Source organism: Neolamprologus multifasciatus, chromosome 17 (genome assembly GCF_963576455.1).
Source record: "Neolamprologus multifasciatus chromosome 17, fNeoMul1.2, whole genome shotgun sequence".
Taxonomy (NCBI): Eukaryota; Metazoa; Chordata; class Actinopteri; order Cichliformes; family Cichlidae; genus Neolamprologus; species Neolamprologus multifasciatus.
Genome location: NC_140455.1, coordinates 1,282,009 through 1,302,073, shown reverse-complemented (window position 1 = coordinate 1,302,073; position 20,065 = coordinate 1,282,009). Strand labels below are relative to the sequence as shown.

Genomic DNA, 20,065 nt, shown 5'->3' with positions numbered 1-20,065 from the left:
CTTTTTTTGCAAGCGTCATAACTTGCAGCATGACCTGAAGCCCATTCAGATTAATCAGGTAGTTCAATTTCTAGAAGATCTATGTGTGCTATTGCAAGAGTGTTCGCTGTGTCTACCAGTAGTTTCAAGAGTGTGAAGGAGCTACCAGGAGATGGGCCATTACATGAGGAGACCTGGGCTGGGCGGTCAATCTATCAGTAGGACTGGCATCTGCTCCAGTTTTAGGAAGAACGGGAGGAGCACTGCCAGAGCCCCACAAGATAACCTCTATCAGGGTGCTCATGTGCATTTTTCTAAACAAATGGTCAAGAAGTCTCCATGAGCATGACATGAGGGCCTGAAAGGACCTGTGTGCGTAGATCAGCACCATGTAGACTGATTGGTGTTCAATGGGGAACACCAGAAATAGTAGGTCCACCATTGGCACCTCATTCTTTTTCAGATAAGAGCAGGTTTACACTGAGTACATGTGACAGATGTGGAAAAAATGTGGAAAGAACATGACAGATGTTGTGCTACCTGCATAACATCTTCCAGTATTGCTGGTTTGGCAGTAAGTTAGTGATAGTTTGGCAATGGTTATCCAAGGAGCACCACACAGACCAACAGTACTGACTCCTGTTATTGAACCCTTCAGACTTTACTATGAGGCTTACTTCTAGTTCCATGTGAAGGTCATTCATGTGGTCAGAGTGTGAAGGCAACTCATAAATGAGGAAGGCACTGACGCTGATGACTGGCCTTCACATTCCCTAGACATGAAATAAATTAAGAACCTCTCCCGAGCCACATGAAACGAGCCGGATCAGCCTGTGATCTCAGTGTTTAACATTGACTTTTTTGGTGTGATTTTGTTTTTGAGGGACAGCCAATCTGAATAAAGTTTACTTTTCAGGGAAAAGGAAGCTGCACCATCTCATCTAGCACCAACAACCATGACATGCCCGGAGTCAAATAAATCATCCATTTTCTCCCATTCTGATGCTCAGTTTAAACTGCGGCAGGTCATCTCGTTCACGTCTACATGCCTGCCGTCTTATTATTGATTAGATCATTTTTAATGAGCAAATAAACAGGTTGTACAGCGGAAAATTACTGACATTTTTACTAAAAAGTGTTCATCCTGTAAGCATGTGCTATATCTGTTACAGTAATAATTATGATATTTGCTACTGTATCAAACCTTCATATATAGTCTGGTATTTCCACATTATAGTTCATACTAACCCATACATTACCACAGTTGTTTCACACACATTTACCACATTCAACAAAATATGTTGCAGCGACTCTTCATATTTTAACTGAAATGCTAAATATATATTTGAGAACAACATATTTCTTTCTACGCCCCTACCCTCACCTATGGTCACGAGCTGTGGGTAGTGACGGAAAGAACGAGATTGCGAATACAAGTGGCGGAAAAGGGCTTCCTTTGAAGAGTGGCTGGCCTCGCCCTTACAGATAGGGTGAGAAGTTCAGCTATTCGGGAGGGGCTCAGAGTAGAGCCGCTGCTCCTCCACATCAAAGGGAGTCAGTTGAGGTGGTTCGGGCATCTGACAAGGATGCCTCCTGGGCATGTCCCACAGGGAGGAGACCCCAAGGGCAGACCCAGGACACGCTGGAGAGATTATATCTCTTGGCTGGCCTGGGAACGCCTTGGTGTTCCCCCAGACAAGCTGGAGGTGGTGGCTGGGGAGAGGGAAGTCTGGGCTTCTTTCCTTGGGCTGCTACCCGAGTGACCCGGCCCCAGATAAGTGGAAGAAAACTGATGAATGGATGGATGTATGTTTTTTTTTATTATTATTATTATTGCAGGTCACATTGATTAGTTATACACACATTAGACTTCATCACCTGTGAGACCTGAGCAGCTTGCACACATCTGCAATTAGATACCAGAACAAGCTGCTGCTGATCCAGATCAACAAACCGACCAAAGATGCTGAAGCACATCACCACCGGCCCACACACAGGTGTTACACCAGCATCCAGCAGGTAGTCGTATCTCGAGTTTTCTTTTACATCCTATACAGTGCCACTAATGATTGTCATTAGAAACTTTGTGCACTCTCTGGTCACCGCTTTAAAAGTGAAAAATTTAAATTCACCCCTTTTTTTGTTTTCTATTATATTGCAACAGTATTTCACCCAGCCTCTGTAATAACTGCCTGTGGTCTGTACATTATTGAGGTCCATGCAAAGCTGCGAGTGTCCTCAATAGGACAATCACAGGCTGATGTTTGCTGATACTATCATGACATTTATATTTATAAATCTTCAAGAAAACAGGTCCAGATTGATATAATCTGAATTATAAAAACAACAATTTACTCAGTGTAAATTCCAGTGGCTAACTGATGACACTATATATGGATGAGTGCGAGTCTTTTATAAGAGGAAAATGAAACAGGTAAAAAGTGTGGCATCTTTACTGCACCTGGTAAAGACGGTAACACGATGGAGAAGATGGCAAAGCTGTAACACCTTTCACCCAGTACGTGACTGTTTTCTGTGGCTATGAGTATATTGAAATAAAATTTTATGTCAGAAATAGGTTAAGAGTACATGGCTTTTGAACATGCTAATAAAAGCACTGATGTATTACACATACATTACAGTGAGATAAATGTAAAGACAAAGAAAAAGCAAACTGAAATTAGATAGACGTATAACAGAAACATGTTTGCAGTAACTGAGTGTGGCTGAGGAAGACACAAAAACATGAGTAACATTGCTGATATTTCATAACCTCGTGGGACCGGTGGGGCCTGTAAAAGGACCACTCGTGTTTCCATCTCATAACCCGTCAGTGGCTTGTTCAGTAAACACTGAGGCATCTTCACGTCTTCCTGAATGCATTTCAAACAATACTTGCAGTGTTTTCTACATCTTATAATACTATAATAATTACTTAACAAAACACTTTAACTAAAACAGACCAGTGGCCAAACAGCCTGTGAAAATGTAAATCTATTTACAAAGTAAAAATTAAATAGATTAAAAATAAATTAACAAAACTATTGGGAAATAGATTTGCCAGCATCTTGAGTGAAAACTCCTTTCCCTAAAACATTTTCAGCTGGAGCTGCAAGAAGAAAGAAAATAAAGAACCAATTACAAGTGTCCACTTTAAAAAATAAACGAAGCAGAAAAGTTAAAAACTCCGATCACCTGTCAGCAGCGTCGTTGTCAGCCTCAGCACTGCTGTCAGCTTTGGATAGTGATGTTCGCAGTGTACTGGGATCTATAAAACACATAAAGAGGAGGTTGGTACATCCATCATTTTAATGTGAGAGGAAGTTTAAATAAATAATATCTGAAGCTGCTCCACCTTGAATCCAGCGGATCTGCGTGGCTGGGCCGTAGCCTTGCTCATTCTTTGCAGCGATCCGGAAGACGACTGCTGGTCGGTTGGAGGCAGAGCTGTCGATGTGCGCGTTGTCCAGGTGGCTGGAACTGACCGAGCAGGAGGTCTTGGTGCCACGGTATATCCGGATGAAAGCCATCTGACCCGGCCGATCCGAAGTGGATGAGCGGCTCTTCCTCACTGCCATGTACATGGAATACTCCAAGATCCGGCCCGATGGAGATGAAGGAGCCTCCCAGGTGATGTGGACTGAATCAGTGGCCTACATGCAAACGATACCGAAAAGCACATCAAATACATTTTCCAGTTTTCCTGATCTTTGCACCAATATTTCTTGATACTGTGTGTCACCTTGGTAATCTTAACAGCAGAGGGTGCTCCAGGGAAGCCAGGCTGGCAGGTTTTGAACTCGCTGACCGGGCTGAAATCTCCCTGGCCAAAGTAGTTGATGCCTGCAACTCTGAACCTGTATGTCTGACCGGTAGCCAGCTCCTGCTTCTCTCTGCCCTGGTAGTCCTGAGGCCCTGGCAGCTTCTTCTGAAGGAGAGAGCGAGCATGTGAGGGTAAGATGTAGTCCATAAGTGGTTTCTTCATAAACACCATTCACTTCTGGTTTTTACCTCTTTAGTGTTCGTTGCCCGACTGTTGATGGCAGACGTCACCTGGTCACCATCAGCAGGTAGGTAGTAGTGGCTGACCTCAGAGAATAGTGCTTTGAACACGCCGACATCAAACCACACAGCGTTGTCTGGATTCTGCCGAACCTGAAGGTGATGGTTCGTGGTGTTAGTATGAACCAAGCTGAGAGGCAGAGTTAAAAATTCACTATCAGAAGAAAATCCGACCTGATCTGTGTGGGTATAAAAATCTGCTGTCTTGTCTGCAGAAACCAGCTTTTTGCCTGTAAAAAGGTAAAACAATCAACACGTTTTAAAATCCTCACCAGTCAAATATCACTGATGTTAGAGTGCAAGAGCCACCATTACCTGACTGGAGCTGAGCTGAGCTGCTGAGATCTGCTGCTGCCGTCTCCTGCCCAGCAGCTACAAACAAAACACACAGAAACACAAACAATCTAAAAATGTCATAATAACAAAATCCTGCTTTGGAGAAAAATTAAATTACATTATAGGTCACAACCGGTTCAGTAACACAATCTGATGTGGCCTGCAAATATTAAAGTGGACCTATTCAGCATTTACATTCTGTCATAAACAGTGCTGTGCCTGCACCAAGGCTGAGTATATGATAAATAAGGATAATTTGAACTGTGACTCATACAAAGCTACTCTAGCCACGTCAAAGAACGCACTGCTTTTGTATTTTTTTCAAGTTGAGTCTAAGATTAGAAGTCATAAACTGGAGTAAGTGTTTATTTGTGCAGCCATGTTTCTGCAAACATATCTGACTATTACTGTGCAGGAGCTTAAATTCTTAAACCCCAATTGGTAACAACAGATAGCTTCCCCTCCCTGACCTTGCGTCAGCTGGAGGCTTCTTCCTATTAAAAGGGAGTTTTTCCTTCCCACTGTTGTCCTCCTATAAGCAAGCGATTTACATCTGATTGTTGGGGTTTATTTCTGTATTACTGTAAAGTGTTTATCTTACAATATAAAAGTGGCTTGGTGACTGTTATGGTGATTTGAGGTTATATAAACAAAACTGAAATGAACTGTATAAAACAGCATTTAGGCAAGAACCACCTGATAAGAGACTTACTGCAGAGTTTTAGGTTAGAGTCCTCTTTCAAGTCTCTCCCATCGATCCTCCCACCCTGTGCTCGACTGTCTGCTGAGCCATTTGAAGATTTTGCTGAAGTATCCTGCTGCAGCAAAAAAAAGAAAGAAAAAAAAAACATCAGGGAGAAAATTTAAGCACTACGTCTGGACTGCTGGCGTGTTAGTGTGGCTGTATGTTAGTGTTTGTGTATTAAATCTTATTTATAGATAGTTCTGGGTGATAAAATGATAAATACAGTTATTGTGAAATAACTTTTCCTCAGTGTTAAGATAAAGCCAGTAGAGCTCATTCCATTCACATTTTGACAGATAACCCAAAAAGCTAATAAGATTAGTACTGAACTGAACTAATGATGTGGCTGGATCTGAGCTATAGCCACATAATTTTAAACTGAAGCACGGTGTAGGACTGGCAACCAGCAATAGCACACATGATATTTGGGCGACTGAAGCTTTGTACACGATTAAATCAGGAACAATAACAAGAGAGAAAACAAAGGGGAAAAAAGTGACTTCTTCAAAGACTGAAGTCACTTGGACGATGAAATGTTTCTCCCACTGACAACACAACACCCACAAGAAGTGATTTGATTGACATTGATCACTGTTCTTCCCCCATATTGCCCAGCCTTTATTATTGATATAAGAAAGACACTTACCTGTGCTGCTCCTTTCTCTTCTCGGTTTGCAGTTTCTTCATTTTGACAATGATGGGATCAAACCATTTTACAAAGAAAGTAAAGAAAGACTGATAATGTCAATAGTGTATTTTATGGGTCTGAAAGCATTGAAATTGTTCCCTTTTTGCTGCTTATTGTATTCTGTTTGCAGTGACCATTAGCTCCACACAGAAACCTTTCCATCTAAATCCAATAAAGATTTTAATATAAACTGATGAAGTCACTGAAGGCTGTGCTTTCCTTACCAGCAGATTGTTTTTCCTTTCCATTCTGACCATCTATTCCTGTTGGATCCGCTGGTTTGGGACCACTCACTGTAGTCCTGGGGGAACTTGCAGGCTGGATCTGGAGGATATAGCAGTCTGCCGCAGCCAGGGGGCGCCATGCCACATGGAGCATGCTGACAGTAGATTTGATGAGCAGCACTGCCTCTGGGTTCGCTGGTCGATCTGAGACCAAAGGATTTTTAAACAGATTTGTGCTTTTTGCCCCCCCAGCACCGACCCCATTGCCCTAACTCGTTCCCCCGTTTCTCACCTGTTTCCAGGTACCACAGGTCCTTGCAGCACACTTGGTAGTTCCAGCTCTTGCGGTATCCATCACGACCGCTCCAAACGTAAAGCCTGGAGCCAACGCTAGCGGCGCAGTGGCCAGCCCTGGCTCTTGGCCTGCAGGCATATGGATCATCGGTCTGTGGTCCCTGGCTCTGCAGCTGGGACTCTATATCATCATCGTGCTGCTCTGGGCCAAGGTTCTGCCAAATCATAGTGTCTGTGATAGGAAAACCAGGTAACAGTGAGCTTGCTGGCCTCCATGAAGGATGTAGAAATTCCATGGATGAGATTAAACAAAAAGAAAAGGCTCACAGGCTCCAGATCTCATTTACAAAACTACTCATAAGTTATTTTAAGGGGTTATAATGAGAAGAACTCACCTAAGTTGAGAACGCTCAGGGAATTAGTGCAGATCCATTCAGTTCCTAAAGCAATGTGTGTCTCTGACTCTGGAGCAGGAATCCAGCCGCCAAAAACATACATCCTGCAGACAGAACACACCAGAATATGTCGAAGGACATTCTGGTTTCATATATACACAAGAACTATAAAACAATAACACACAAACATTGGGTGATGTAAGACTTGGATGCAGCTGCTCATCCATGGAAACCCATTACACAAAGCTCTCTATGCACTGTTCTTGACCAATTAGCTCAAGGCCAAACTAAGTTTGGAGGTCTGGAGCAACGGAATCTGCCAAAGGTTGGTGACCTCTGCACATTATGTGCATCAACAGCAGATGACCCTGCTTTTGTAATTTTACATCGCCTACCACTTCATGTATGTTGGAGTTGCTGTCATCCCCAATGGCTTTCACATTGTTATAATACCACTAACAGCTGGCTGTGGAATATTTATTAGTGAAGAAATTTCATGACTAGACTTGTTGCACAGCTGCCATCCTATCACAGTACCACACTGGAATTCACCGAGCTCCTAAGAGCAACTAATTCTTTCACAAATGTTTGAAGAAGCAGTCTGAATGCCTAGGAGCTTTATTTGATCCACCTGTGGCCATGGAAGAGCCTGAAACACCTGAACTCAATGACTTGGATGGGTGAATACTTTTGGCAGTATAGTGTAGCATTATGGCCAGGCCGAACTGAAATATGATGTTTTATCAACGTAGATAATCATTTATTAAAGTTAAGCTGCATTATCAGATTTAGCCACATGGCAGAGTATAAAGTAGGGCTGCCACAAACGATTATTTTGATAGTCGACTGATTGATTATTTTTGTGATTAGTTGACTAATCAGATCATGCATCTATTGGAGGTAAAGCGTACAGCTTATTTTAACAGCATGCATCTGCTCTTATATAACTATCATTAGTTTACAGCCAGTGTTGCCAACTCCTCAGTAAGGAAAATCGCTATTGGCTGTCCTAAAAGTCGCTAGAAGTCGCTAAATGACGTCATCACCTAATTTGCATAATTGGTCATGTTAATGTAATTGTAATCTATGTTGTTGGAGAGAGAAATAACATCGTGGAAGAGACATAAAGTGAGTAAAAAACGTCCTAAATGCATTTAGAGTTTATTTAGAACTACAAATTAAATTTATTTTAGCAATTATTGTTTTTGTAATGTCACAATTCCAACCCTGCTCCTTTACCTGGGCTTGGACCGGCAAAAGTGACCCGAAATAGGCACTTTGGTGGAGTTACTTTGTGTGTGTGTTTATAAGTAGTTTTAAACCTTGTGATCCACAAAACAGCATAAGAGTAAAAGAGTAAAAGAAGAACTGACTGCGTTACAGCACCCGCTGCTTGTTGAGAGTAAAAGCGATATGCGCTTTCACGTCTTTTTTAGCGACTTTTTTTAGAAAAAAAAGGTCGCTTTTTAGAAAAAAAAAGTCGCTAGGGGGTCTGAAAACTCGCTAACTATAGCGACAAAGTCGCTAAGTTGGCAACACTGTTTACAGCTTGAATATGTGCTAACTAAAAATAAAGACAAGATGATAGTTTATTAAACTTTTAATGAAATTTGCAGATGGTCTCAGTGGAGTTTAATAAACTCAGCCATCTGCTCCTTGCTATCTAAAATATAACAGGACATTGGAGGAAATTCTCGACCATCTCACACTTCTGTTTGAATAATCAGTTTTCTGTTTATTCAGAAAACTGATTATTCAGTTTGTGAAAACTATAACTTTAATCTCAGCCAAACTGATTTACTCAGGAACAAATAAAACACAGAAAAAAGCCAAACAATAACATTTTTAAACTATCTAAATGACTTATATATCGTGTTTAACCCGAGTAGCGAAAGACCGCGGGGATCTGAAAACGATGTTCCGGGAGTCTGCTGCTCTCACCTGCTGCTAACAGACGTCTCTCGAAAACGTCAGATTACTTTTGCAAATATGTGATGTCTTGATAAACAGAGCAGATATTTGAGGTTTACACAGCTACATTCTTGCCTGAAAATATGTTAAAAGTTTATTTTGTGACCCAGAAGGAATAATAAGACTAATATAAAAACTGAAGGACACATTTGTCGGAGTCTTCGAATTTGGACAGCCTTCATCGCGTCGCTGTAACGTAATAGGCCTACAAATGCGGCTTCCGAAGGATGCTGTCCCTGAATTTGGACACAGCTATGATGGTGGACACTGCTTCTTCTTCTTTGGGGTTTAACGGCAGCTGGCATCCTTGTACATGCAGTGCTGCCACCTTCTGTTTCAGCCCGTTATTACACTCTTAAACCCTAATGCTTATTCCCGTGTCTTTCGGGATCTTACAAAGCTTTAAAGGACGCGTCTACTATTAAATAAATCATCGACGCAATTGTGACTAGTCGACTAATTGTGGCAGCCCTAATATAAAGTAGCTTTTTGTTGCCAGAGAGGAACACAAAAAGCTCTCTGGTGTTAATACATAAGAAGCTTACTTGTTTCCGATGACACTGGCCGAATGAAGACTTCTGGGAAATGGTGTGGAACCTTTTGTTTCCGGCATTGACCAAACCATTGTGTCTAACGACGACAAAGAAAAGATATAGGTGTGTTTAAATATTCCAAACTCCTGTTCCTCCTTACCAATTAGAAATGGAGACATGCAAACAGGGCTTAAAACATCAAAGAAAAAAATTAGGGTGTTAAACAGGTCACTTCTTGCATTTTGATGATTTTCTATTTAGCAATTTGAGTTTTTACAGAATTAATTTCTTATGTTATTTCAGTTAATTCATCAACCCTTGAACTTAATAAGCTTATGCACATTAAAAAAGAAAATCTCACATCTAATTGGGGATGACCGTTTTCTAATTATGAGGATCTCAGTGGACTCACATGTGGTAGAGACATGGCTGAGCAAAGTTATATAACGTTACCTTTCTGTGATGAATGATTGCTAAATTAGCTTAAAAGGTGAAAATAACAAAATGAAGCCTGCGGGGAATGACACAGCTGACACCTAACTGAGGAGCAATGCAAACAAAGGTTTAAATTCATAACACTGGTTTATTTTCTCAGGGTTGCCAACTTTGGAGGAAGACGGAAAACTGAAAATTTTGATCATATGTAACTTCACCAACTTCTGGCACAACCAAAGGTATTTTCACCATTACAGTTTTTCATTTTATAGTTACTGCCATATATATACAGTGGGGCAAAAAAGTATTTAGTCAGCCACCGATTGTGCAAGTTCCCCCACTTAAAATGATGACAGAGGTCAGTAATTTGCACCAGAGGTACACTTCAACTGTGAGAGACAGAATGTGAAAAAAAAATCCATGAATTCACATGGTAGGATTTGTAAAGAATTTATTCGTAAATCAGGGTGGAAAATAAGTATTTGGTCACCTCAAACAAGGAAAATCCCTGGCTCTCACAGACCTGTAACGTCTTCTGTAAGAAGCTTTTCTGTCCCCCACTCGTTACCTGTATGAATGGCACCTGTTTGACCTCATCATCTGTATAAAAGACACCTGTCCACAGCCTCAACCAGTCAGACTCCAAACTCCGCCATGGCCAAGACCAAAGAGCTTTCGAAGGACACCAGGAAAAGAATTGTAGACCTGCACCAGACTGGGAAGAGTGAATCTACAATAGGCAAGCAGCTTGGTGTGAAAAAATCAACTGTGGGAGCAATCATCAGAAAATGGAAGACATACAAGACCACTGATAATCTCCCTCGATCTGGGGCTCCACGCAAGATCTCATCCCGTGGGGTCAAAATGATCATGAGAACGGTGAGCAAAGATCCCAGAACCACACGGGGGGACCTGGTGAATGACCTGCAGAGAGCTGGGACCAAAGTAACAAAGGTCACCATCAGTAACACACTACAACGGCAGGGAATCAAATCCCGCAGTGCCAGACGTGTTCCGCTGCTGAAGCCAGTGCATGTCCAGGCCCGTCTGAAGTTTGCCAGAGAGCACATGGATGATACAGCAGAGGATTGGGAGAATGTCATGTGGTCAGATGAAACCAAAGTAGAACTTTTTGGTATAAACTCAACTCGTCGTGTTTGGAGGAAGAAGAATACTGAGTTGCATCCCAAGAACACCATACCTACTGTGAAGCATGGGGGTGGAAACATCATGCTATGGGGCTGTTTTTCTGCCAAGGGGGCAGGACGACTGATCCGTGTTAAGGACAGAATGAATGGGGCCAAGTATCGTGAGATTTTGAGCCAAAACCTCCTTCCATCAGTGAGAACTTTGAAGATGAAACGAGGCTGGGTCTTCCAACATGACAATGATCCAAAACACACCGCCCGGGCAACAAAGGAGTGGCTCCGTAAGAAGCATTTGAAAGTCCTGGAGTGGCCTAGCCAGTCTCCAGACCTCAACCCCATAGAAAATCTGTGGCGGGAGTTGAAAGTCCGTGTTGCTCGGCGACAGCCCCAAAACATCACTGCTCTTGAGAAGATCTGCATGGAGGAATGGGCCAAAATACCAGCTACTGTGTGTGCAAACCTGGTAAAGACCTATAGTAAACGTTTGACCTCTGTTATTGCCAACAAAGGTTATGTTACAAAGTATTGAGTTGTATTTTTGTTATTGACCAAATACTTATTTTCCACCCTGATTTACGAATAAATTCTTTACAAATCCTACCATGTGAATTCATGGATTTTTTTTTCACATTCTGTCTCTCACAGTTGAAGTGTACCTCTGGTGCAAATTACTGACCTCTGTCATCATTTTAAGTGGGGGAACTTGCACAATCGGTGGCTGACTAAATACTTTTTTGCCCCACTGTGTATATATATATATATATATATATATATATATTATATTAGGGGTGCAACGATACTCGTATCGATATTGAACCGTTCGATACAGTGCTTTCGGTTCGGTACGCATATGTATCGAACAATACAACATTTTTAATTTATTTTATCAACTTTCCTTCTGACGGTGCTGTCTGTGTTGAGCGCTCAGTGGATCTGTGCTCGACAGTGCAGCCTAGGTGGAGTAGTCGAACACAGATTCACTGAGCGCAGGGCAAGCTAGCGAGACAGAAGCTAAGCTCTCGTTGCAACATGGCAAATTGAACCTCCCCTACCCTCATTCAGATCTGGCGTTTGGAACTATTTTGGTTTTCATGTAACGTATGACCCTGAAGGTAAGCGAGTCATGGACTAAAGTAAAACAGTATGTTGGATGTGCCAGCAATGCTCAATTGGTGGGAACTAGTGTGTTAGCGCAGTTAGCTCGTTAACATGTTGGCTGTCCAGTAGGGCTGGGCGATATATCGAGTTTTTAAAAAATATCGATATATTTTCATACGAGATATAAGATGTGACAACATCCTTTATATCGATATAGTCCATGTTACGTTATAATTATACTTGTGGAGCCACAAGTTTGCCTCTCTTTCGTCCACTTTTGTCTCTACGCAACGTTACTCGGCCTCGCCTCTCCTGCACTGAACACAACTCCCCCTCCTCCCCCATAGCTTCACCTGCAGGCAGCGACAAGATGGACACGGCAAATCTCCGTTAGCGAGTTGTGGGGCTGGACGGCGTCAACGTGTTAGCGAGCTAACCATGCTAACGACATGCAGCCCACAGGGGCTGCACGGCCTAAGGTAACCGCGCTAACGAGCTAACCATGCTAACGACATGCAGCCCACAGGGGCTGCACGGCCTAAAATCCCTTCATTTTCTCAAAAGCAGCGCGCGCCTTATGTATGAATTCTGGTTGTGCTTACTGGCCGCGAACCGATTTTAGGTGGCGCGGCGCTCAGCAATCTGTCAAAAAATGTTTTAGTACGACTTTGGTAAGCTATGGAGATGCAGCGCTTGATAGATTGTCGGAGCATTACGGCTACCGTAGTCTGGAGCCTCGCGGAGTGATACGTACCGTGCTTCAACGTAATATTACCGTATTGTGTGTGTATAAGGGCCATAAATGGCACCTGTTAAGAGACGTGGTTACGAAGAGGATTTCAAACTCAATGCTGTCAGTCACGCAGTAGAAGTTGGGAACAGAGCAGCTATGAAATCTGTCTTTGTTACTATGCTCAGCGTCTTTTAGTTTACATTTTGACTGCACAATTATGAGCTTTTTGTTATGCACAAAAACAACATTGTTTTCTTTTATTTATGGAGCATGATTATTTAATAAATGCTGATAATTTATTTTTGAGTAATTTCTTCATGTAAATCTATGCTGTATGTAAATAAAAATGCCTGTGTGACATCTGGGATACAGTGTGACTAAGAACTCTCTTTTTGTTCTTAACTTATGGCTTTAAAAAAATATCGAGATATATATCTTATATCGCCACCCAGCTAAAAAATATCGAGATATGAATTTTGGGTCATATCGCCCAGCCCTACTGTCCAGCCCCACGCACGGGGCGATCCGCAGTAGCTCGTTAACGGAGATTTGCCGTGTTGTGGCGTTAACGTCATTTCAGATTAACGCTGACAGCACTAGTGGGAACACAACGACTATGACTGCACATTTACGCCGACATCATCCTAGTGCAAAGACAAGTGGAAGCAGACAAAAACAACAAGCATGCTACAAACTTTACCCGAGTCATTTAGACAGCCGTTAGCACATAATTCTCCTTATGGGGACCTGATATGTTTAATATGCTGCTGAGAATATAGCCCAGAAGAAGCGTATAGTATAGCTTTTATTTTGGAAAGAGACATTTCTCTGTAATAAACTCTCTTTTCCAAAGGTGAGTGATTCCTCAATCAGATACAGGGCTCGCAAAATCGCTAGCCCAACGTCCCAGGGCTAGCGATTTTTCCAGTCGGGCTGCCCTGCCCTGCCCGTCGGCCTATCGTAGGAAGGAAAAATATATGTCAATGCTTTTGCATTCTTTCGGAAATGTAGCTGGATAATTATGTCAATGGCATCGGTGAGCCACTGTCAATATGTGACATATTGAAATCGCGTTTGAATTTGGGCTTGTTTTTTGCTTTCACTTTGCAATTGCGCGAACTGTGTATAGAGAGCGACAGCACTGATTGGTGAGTGATGATAATTTGCGCACCAATTCCTCTGACATCGTCTTATCAATCGTTAGCTTACTATGCAAACATGACAAGTGAAATCTCCCGCAGCAAGCTTAAACATGTGAGAGGTTGATCGCACAGAGAATCGCTGAGAAGCAGCAGGATATATATTTTAGTTCTGCTGAGCCAAATAAGACAGGTCAGCGTGAAGAAGTGACAGCCAAAGAAAAGCTTACCACAAAACGGAAAAGTTATGACAAATCAGACTATAAGGCAAAAAGAAAGTGCAGCTTTATGGTTTCATGGACAAACGAATTTCTGTGGCTGAAATATGACGAGCTAAATAACCAGGGCTGCACATAAGTGGTCCGCAGGTGCGCATTCGCTGTCAAAATAAAAAACGCGCACAAGATAAGAAGTTGCAACGCGTGTTTGCATACATAAGATTTTCTGGAGGAGGACAGACATTTGTTTAGAACTCTTAAAGATGTCGAAGAAGCTCCTTTAAGCAATTACTTTGGTGTTCCTCCATCTCCAAAGAAATGTCAGGAGTCTGAACCACAAAAGAAGCGCGTATTCTCGGAAAAGTGGTTGCAGGAGGTGAGCTGGCTTCAAACAAATGATGAACGCACAGAGATGTGGTGCAGAATGTGCCGTGAAAATTTAATAAATGACAAATTAATAAAAAGGCATGAACATTTTTTTGTATCGAAAAAATATCGAACCGTGAATTTTGTGTATTGTTGCACCCCTAATATATATATATATATATATATATATATATATATATATATATATAGCTAGCCATGGCTATATATAGCCATGTTGCACATGGCAGTTTTATTAAAAATTCATGCTTAAACCTTTTTTTAGTCCTTCTTCTTCTGGCTGGTACGTTTAGGGATTGCCTCCATCTCACACTATACCTAGAATCCTCCTCTATCACACAAACCCTGTGCATGTCCTTCTCCACTACATTCATGAATCGCATTCTGTGGTCTTCCTCTTTTCCTCCTGCCTGGCACCTGCAATCTTCATGATTCTTTGTACGATACAGCCACGATCCCTCCTCTGTGCTGCCTAGCGTTGCCTCCAAACCATTTAACCTGAGCTGTCCCTATGATCAGTGTTGGGAATGTTACTTTTAAAATGTATTCCATTACAGATTACAGAATACATGTCCCAAAATGTATTCTGTAACGTATTCTGTTACGTTACTCAATGAGAGTAACGTATTCTGAATACTTTGGATTACTTAATATATTATCATGCTGTTTACAACTACATGAATGTACTATTGCTGTGATTTATTACTGTTACTGAAGGTCCGCGGCTCCGAACCGTAGTAAAGGGACCTCTGACTAATACGTCGGGTTCGTAGCCAAAAAATAGCTTTACTTTGTTGTCTGGGTCAACTTTGCTAGCGAGAGACAGAGAGAGGCGTTGAAAGGCTGCTCCAACGGAACTTATTGTTTGGGAGGAAAACACGAACACGGTGTACAGTCGAGTCTTAATAGCTTACTTACAACTGGGCTCGTCAGGCTCTCTTCTTGGCTGCAGTGGTTATTATTATATTTACATGCTTCCAGCTCCCGTTTCTGCTCGATGACAGCTCGTACTTTTCCTTTTTCTACCTCCCTCGCTCACAGACACATAACGGGTATGGCGGTCCATTCTCCCTGCAGCACGGACTACACTGCCTATGATGCTACATTCTTTAGAGCATGTAGCATTCTGCCTATTAGCTTAGCACAACAACAACAAAAAGGCCTCTCTCACCCAGGAAACACACACAGAGAGAGAGAGAGAGAGAGAGAGAGAGAGAGAGCGTCACCCTGTAACCATGGCAACCGTAACGCTGCCTCCTGGAACTACAGAACGTAGCTGTCAAACAAAACCCAAACAGTCCTGACCCGCGACAATATGAAACAGGGAAGTACCGCCGTGTAATCCATTTATTTCAACAAAGTAACTGTATTCTAAATACCACCTTTTTAAACGGTAACTGTAATGGAATACAGTTACTCATATTTTGTATTTTAAATACGTAACGGCGGTACATGTATTCCGTTACTCCCCAACACTGCCTATGATATACTCATTTCTAATCCTGTTCAAACTTCGCATCTTAAATTATTCCACCTCCAGCTCTGTCTCTTGGCTTTCTGTTAGTGCCAGTGTATCAAAACCATACATCATAGCAGATCGCACTTCCTTTTTGTAAACCTTTCCTTGCACTCTTGCTGCTATCCTTCTGTCCCAAATCCTCCACGACTCTGGTCTTCCATCGACTCCACACTTGCATTTAGGTTGTTTTTTTTGTTGTTGTTATACTATTGTTCTTTTTTGGCTTGCAATTTATTGGGCAGGATGAGAGAATGACAGTTGGCAACAATCCCAAGCATAAGTATCACTAGTGCAATTTAAATTTTAATCCAAGTGAACATCAAAATAAAGCTTTCTTTCTGCAGCTAGTCAATATGACCTATAAAACCAAGATCACTCCTACCAAGATCAAGCTGCCAGAGGTCATCTAGCCGACTTCCTTGCATCCCTCCAAAGATGTAGAGCTTCGGGGAACCAAGGCCAGTGTAGGCAACTGATGTATGGGACTCCCGTGCAGAGGGACCACGGCCCTTTGTGTCTGGAATGTTCCAGCCTCTGGCCCCTGACACTGACTGGAGCTCCAATTCATACAAGTCTCCCAAATACCTAAAATGGGAAAAACCCAATAAACCACAGAGAACTTACAGGTTTTTACACCATTCTTGAGAGTAAAGATGTATCTGCACAGTACCTTGGCACGTTGCCATTGGGATCCTCACTATCATTGGCCAGCCCTCCAAACAGGTAGCATTTATTACCCACAAGAGTGAAGCTGTGTCCAATCCGAGGGCACGGCAGTGAGCCATTTCTGGGTGCCCTTGGCTTCAGCTTCTTCCACAGCCAGCGACTCGCCTGAGAAACAAAAAATATCTTTTAACATCTTCCCCATAACAGCAGCAGAGTTAGAAGAAGCTGCAGTGGAAAAAAGAGACAGTGTTACCTGGAGTTCATAGAGGCTGTTGGTGTATTTCCCAAACTCAACCATTCCACCAAAGACCAGTATTCGAGTACCTTCACAAACAAAGCCATGGGCTGCACAGCCAGAAGGGATGTCACCCCTAACCGCAGGTAGAAACCACTGCTTTGAGACTGGGAAAAAGGGTAGCTGTTAGCCAATGTATTATACATAATGTCTTAATAATGTTTAATGCACTGGCCAAAGTTGGCCTGGAGACAATTCACGCATTCACGTTAAATATATTTTTACATACATAACCCAAACTGCACCTTAAGTAACAAAAGAACTTCATATATTTAATATGCTATATAGTTCAGTGCTTTCTTTGTGCATGTTTTCACTATTACACAAAAGTCCGTTATGAGTCAGGTTCAAACACTTGGTACCGGAGTAGTCTCGAGTTCCGCTGGCACTTTGTCGCACACAGTAAGCTTTGTTTAATTTTAGCCATGCTTCTTTGTGAAACTTTATGTTTTCAAGCTAACAGCTATCGCTAATTAAACAAAGGATGTGACGTTCTTACTTTTTTGGCTCTTGCTCAAATTCACTTTACAGTTCACTATATTTCGGAACTATAAAACTCTCCTGGTCAAGTGGATAGTTTACAAACATGAAAAAGAACCCAACCAAATAATATCGTACACACGCAATTTTATAATTTTGCGGTTGTTTTATAAAGATATATGTAACACATATACAGTATACAAAAGCCCGTGGTGGAGGGCTAGCTTAAGGGGTCGTTTCCCTCTCGAGCATGCTAAAAACATTAGCCGCTAACCTGCTAGTTAGCGTGAATGCTAACGGTAGCTCACCAGTGTTGTAAACATGGAGATCCTCCGCTATCCCTTCGTTTCCACCACCGAAAACGACGATGAGCTCCCGGATTGCGACTGCACGGTGTCCATGCCTGGACCGAGGTATCACTCCTGTAACGGAATGCACTTTCCTCCACTGCGGCTCCTCTTCGCTGCTCGTCATTTTCCCGTTGGGGAGCCCAAAGTTTGGCGCTGTAGACGTTTTAAAGATAGGGGCGGACCGGAGAGAGCATCAGGAACTTCAACCAAAGAGGAACAAACAAATAGGAAGTCTCACTCTGATCTTTGGTTTGTCTTAATTTTTCTGTATATGAGTTTTTAGGAGCTGCAGAGCAGTTCGTTAGATTAACGTGAAGAGATGGAGAACTATTCGGTGGAAGCACATATTCTTGATGCCTGTGACAATTGACTATTTGTAGTCTTTTCATCTGAAAAAATATTTCTCATTATTTATTTTTATTTTTTGGGTGGAAGGGGAAAAACACAAAGTTTTGATTTCCATTTGCGCCAAAATATGTTCTCATGTGCACAGTCTGTGTGGAGTAAATACATCATAAAGCATTTGTTTGTCTTATGAAGTTTTAACTTGTTATTGATCAGATTGCGTGTGTTGATTGGTTACCAGACAGATTAATTGTCCGTCAGTGCAACTTGGCTTCTGTCATCCTTTCTCTCATTTGTCTGTGCTGTTTTGCACGTCCTGATGCATGCTATATGGCTGTATTGTTATGATTTTCTTACTGACTTAACATTTAAAGGTGTATTTTGTAATTACCCTAGGCAAGAAGTAAATAAAACATTCACCACCAGTGGGCAGTGTTTGGCAAGTGAGTGTCTTAGAATGGTTTCAAATGTGCATAGCTGCGCTTTCATTTTTGATGTAGCCATACCCACCATCTCGCCAAGAGCCTTTTACCTCTTTGTAATAGTGATGTGTCGGTCGCCAACGAAATGGCTCTTAGAGCCGGATCCTTGATGTGAACGATGCAAGCCGGCTCATTATCGCGAGCCGTTGGGTTTTCTTTTCCTTTCTCTGGCACCTTTTCCCACGCGAGCCTTGTGCTTTACGCTGGGATGAGGGGGGAGGGGCGGTAGTTACACTCGCAGTAGCACAGGAACAGAGCAGGAGGAAAAGAGAGAGAGAAAGAGAGCCAGGGACAACAACATCACATTAGAAAGGTGTAGTAATCATCCACAACTATTTTCAGTTGCGGATGATAAAGGATTCAGAAAGTTTATTCATGCAGGCCCATATGACAGAGAATGTGCATCTTCTTTTTGTTTTCATATTTTAATTTATATTTAATTGTGTTGTGGTTTGCAGTGTTTTGTGTTGTTTCACTTTAAATTTGTTTAAAAGGAAAAAGCTGGACATTTAAATAGTTAAAAGTTGAAATGTGAATAGTTGGTTTTAGTATTATATTATTTATTTATTACATTTTATGTGGAGTGAATAAATAAAAGTATATTTACGGTGGCCCCTAGAGACAAAGCATGTACAAACTTCAAAACACGTAAAAACTCCAAAACACGTAAAAACTCCGAAACACGTACAAAAGACGACAGAAGTGCTCCAGGATGCTAGGGGCGGTGTTGAGCTTTTGTTACCTAGTGGCCACACAAGCCAGCAAGTATCCAGATTTGGTGTGTGGTAGTAACAGGTAAATTAACTTTTTTTTAAAAATTATTTTAATATATATGAGTGCTTGTGTATAAATACACAAACAATACACATATGCTTTCAATTGTGTAATTTAAGTGATCTAGGTAGCTCTGTTTTGGAAGTTCAGTTAATGCTAGAAATGTGCTTTGGAGTTTGTACGTGCTTTGTCTCTAGGGGCCACGATATATCTATATATAAACATATATAAATAAAACCACTTTTTTTACATTAGTAATTCCTTTTGTGCTTAATTTTCTATTATTGTTAATAATAAATTAATTAAAGCAACAAAACAACCCGAAGAGCCGGTTCGGAGCTGAAAGAGCAGGTTCTCTAAAAAGAGCCGAAAATCCCATCACAACTTTGTAGGCCACCAAAAATAACTTGCCTTGTTAAATTCAGTCCTCCGAATTCTCTTGGTAGTCTTAGTTTTTTCTAATGTTATCAACTACTTTAAAAGACAGGTATTCAAAAAAGCGCAGCAGTGTGTGCTACACGTAGTGTAGAATGTTGCTCGATTGCACTGCATGTCACAAGCTAAACAGTCAAATGACATAAGGACGACATGCAAAACCACACAGTCAAATGAGAGGAAGTGCAACAAGATGACACATGTAAAGTTGCACTCACACAGACTAATCTTTTATTAGGTGAGAAAAGACCTGCACAATAGTTTGCTATTATTTTGCACACAAATGAAGCACAGGTCAAAGCAGAAAAGACAACAAAATGTTTTCTCATGCGTTTGC

At 41.7% G+C, this 20,065-nt stretch overlaps 1 protein-coding gene across 4 annotated transcripts; it reads right to left on the bottom strand.

Annotated features, from left to right (window-relative positions):
* Positions 1-1,786: 1,786 nt before the first annotated feature.
* On the bottom strand, positions 1,787-17,990 carry hcfc2 (host cell factor C2). Of its 4 annotated transcripts, XR_014870030.1 has the most exons (18): positions 17,651-17,928; positions 16,821-16,969; positions 16,572-16,732; positions 16,284-16,486; positions 9,240-9,324; positions 6,724-6,827; positions 6,327-6,560; positions 6,035-6,238; positions 5,769-5,803; positions 5,090-5,195; positions 4,357-4,413; positions 4,216-4,271; positions 3,991-4,134; positions 3,722-3,907; positions 3,335-3,632; positions 3,175-3,247; positions 1,906-3,088; positions 1,787-1,857 (listed from the first exon to the last, which is right to left on the bottom strand). XR_014870030.1 is itself a non-coding variant. In XM_085136759.1 (17 exons), exons 1-17 carry the CDS (start codon positions 17,814-17,816, stop codon positions 3,079-3,081), a joined length of 2,268 nt encoding a protein of 755 aa, XP_084992885.1. In that variant the 5' UTR covers positions 17,817-17,990; the 3' UTR covers positions 1,787-3,078. The 4 variants fall into 4 exon arrangements, 3 of the variants coding, with proteins under 3 accessions (XP_084992885.1, XP_084992884.1, XP_084992883.1); XM_085136759.1 differs by having other exon boundaries at positions 1,787-3,088; positions 3,722-3,904; positions 17,651-17,990; XM_085136758.1 differs by having other exon boundaries at positions 1,787-3,088; positions 5,090-5,192; positions 17,651-17,985.
* Between the last annotated feature and the right edge of the window lie 2,075 nt (positions 17,991-20,065).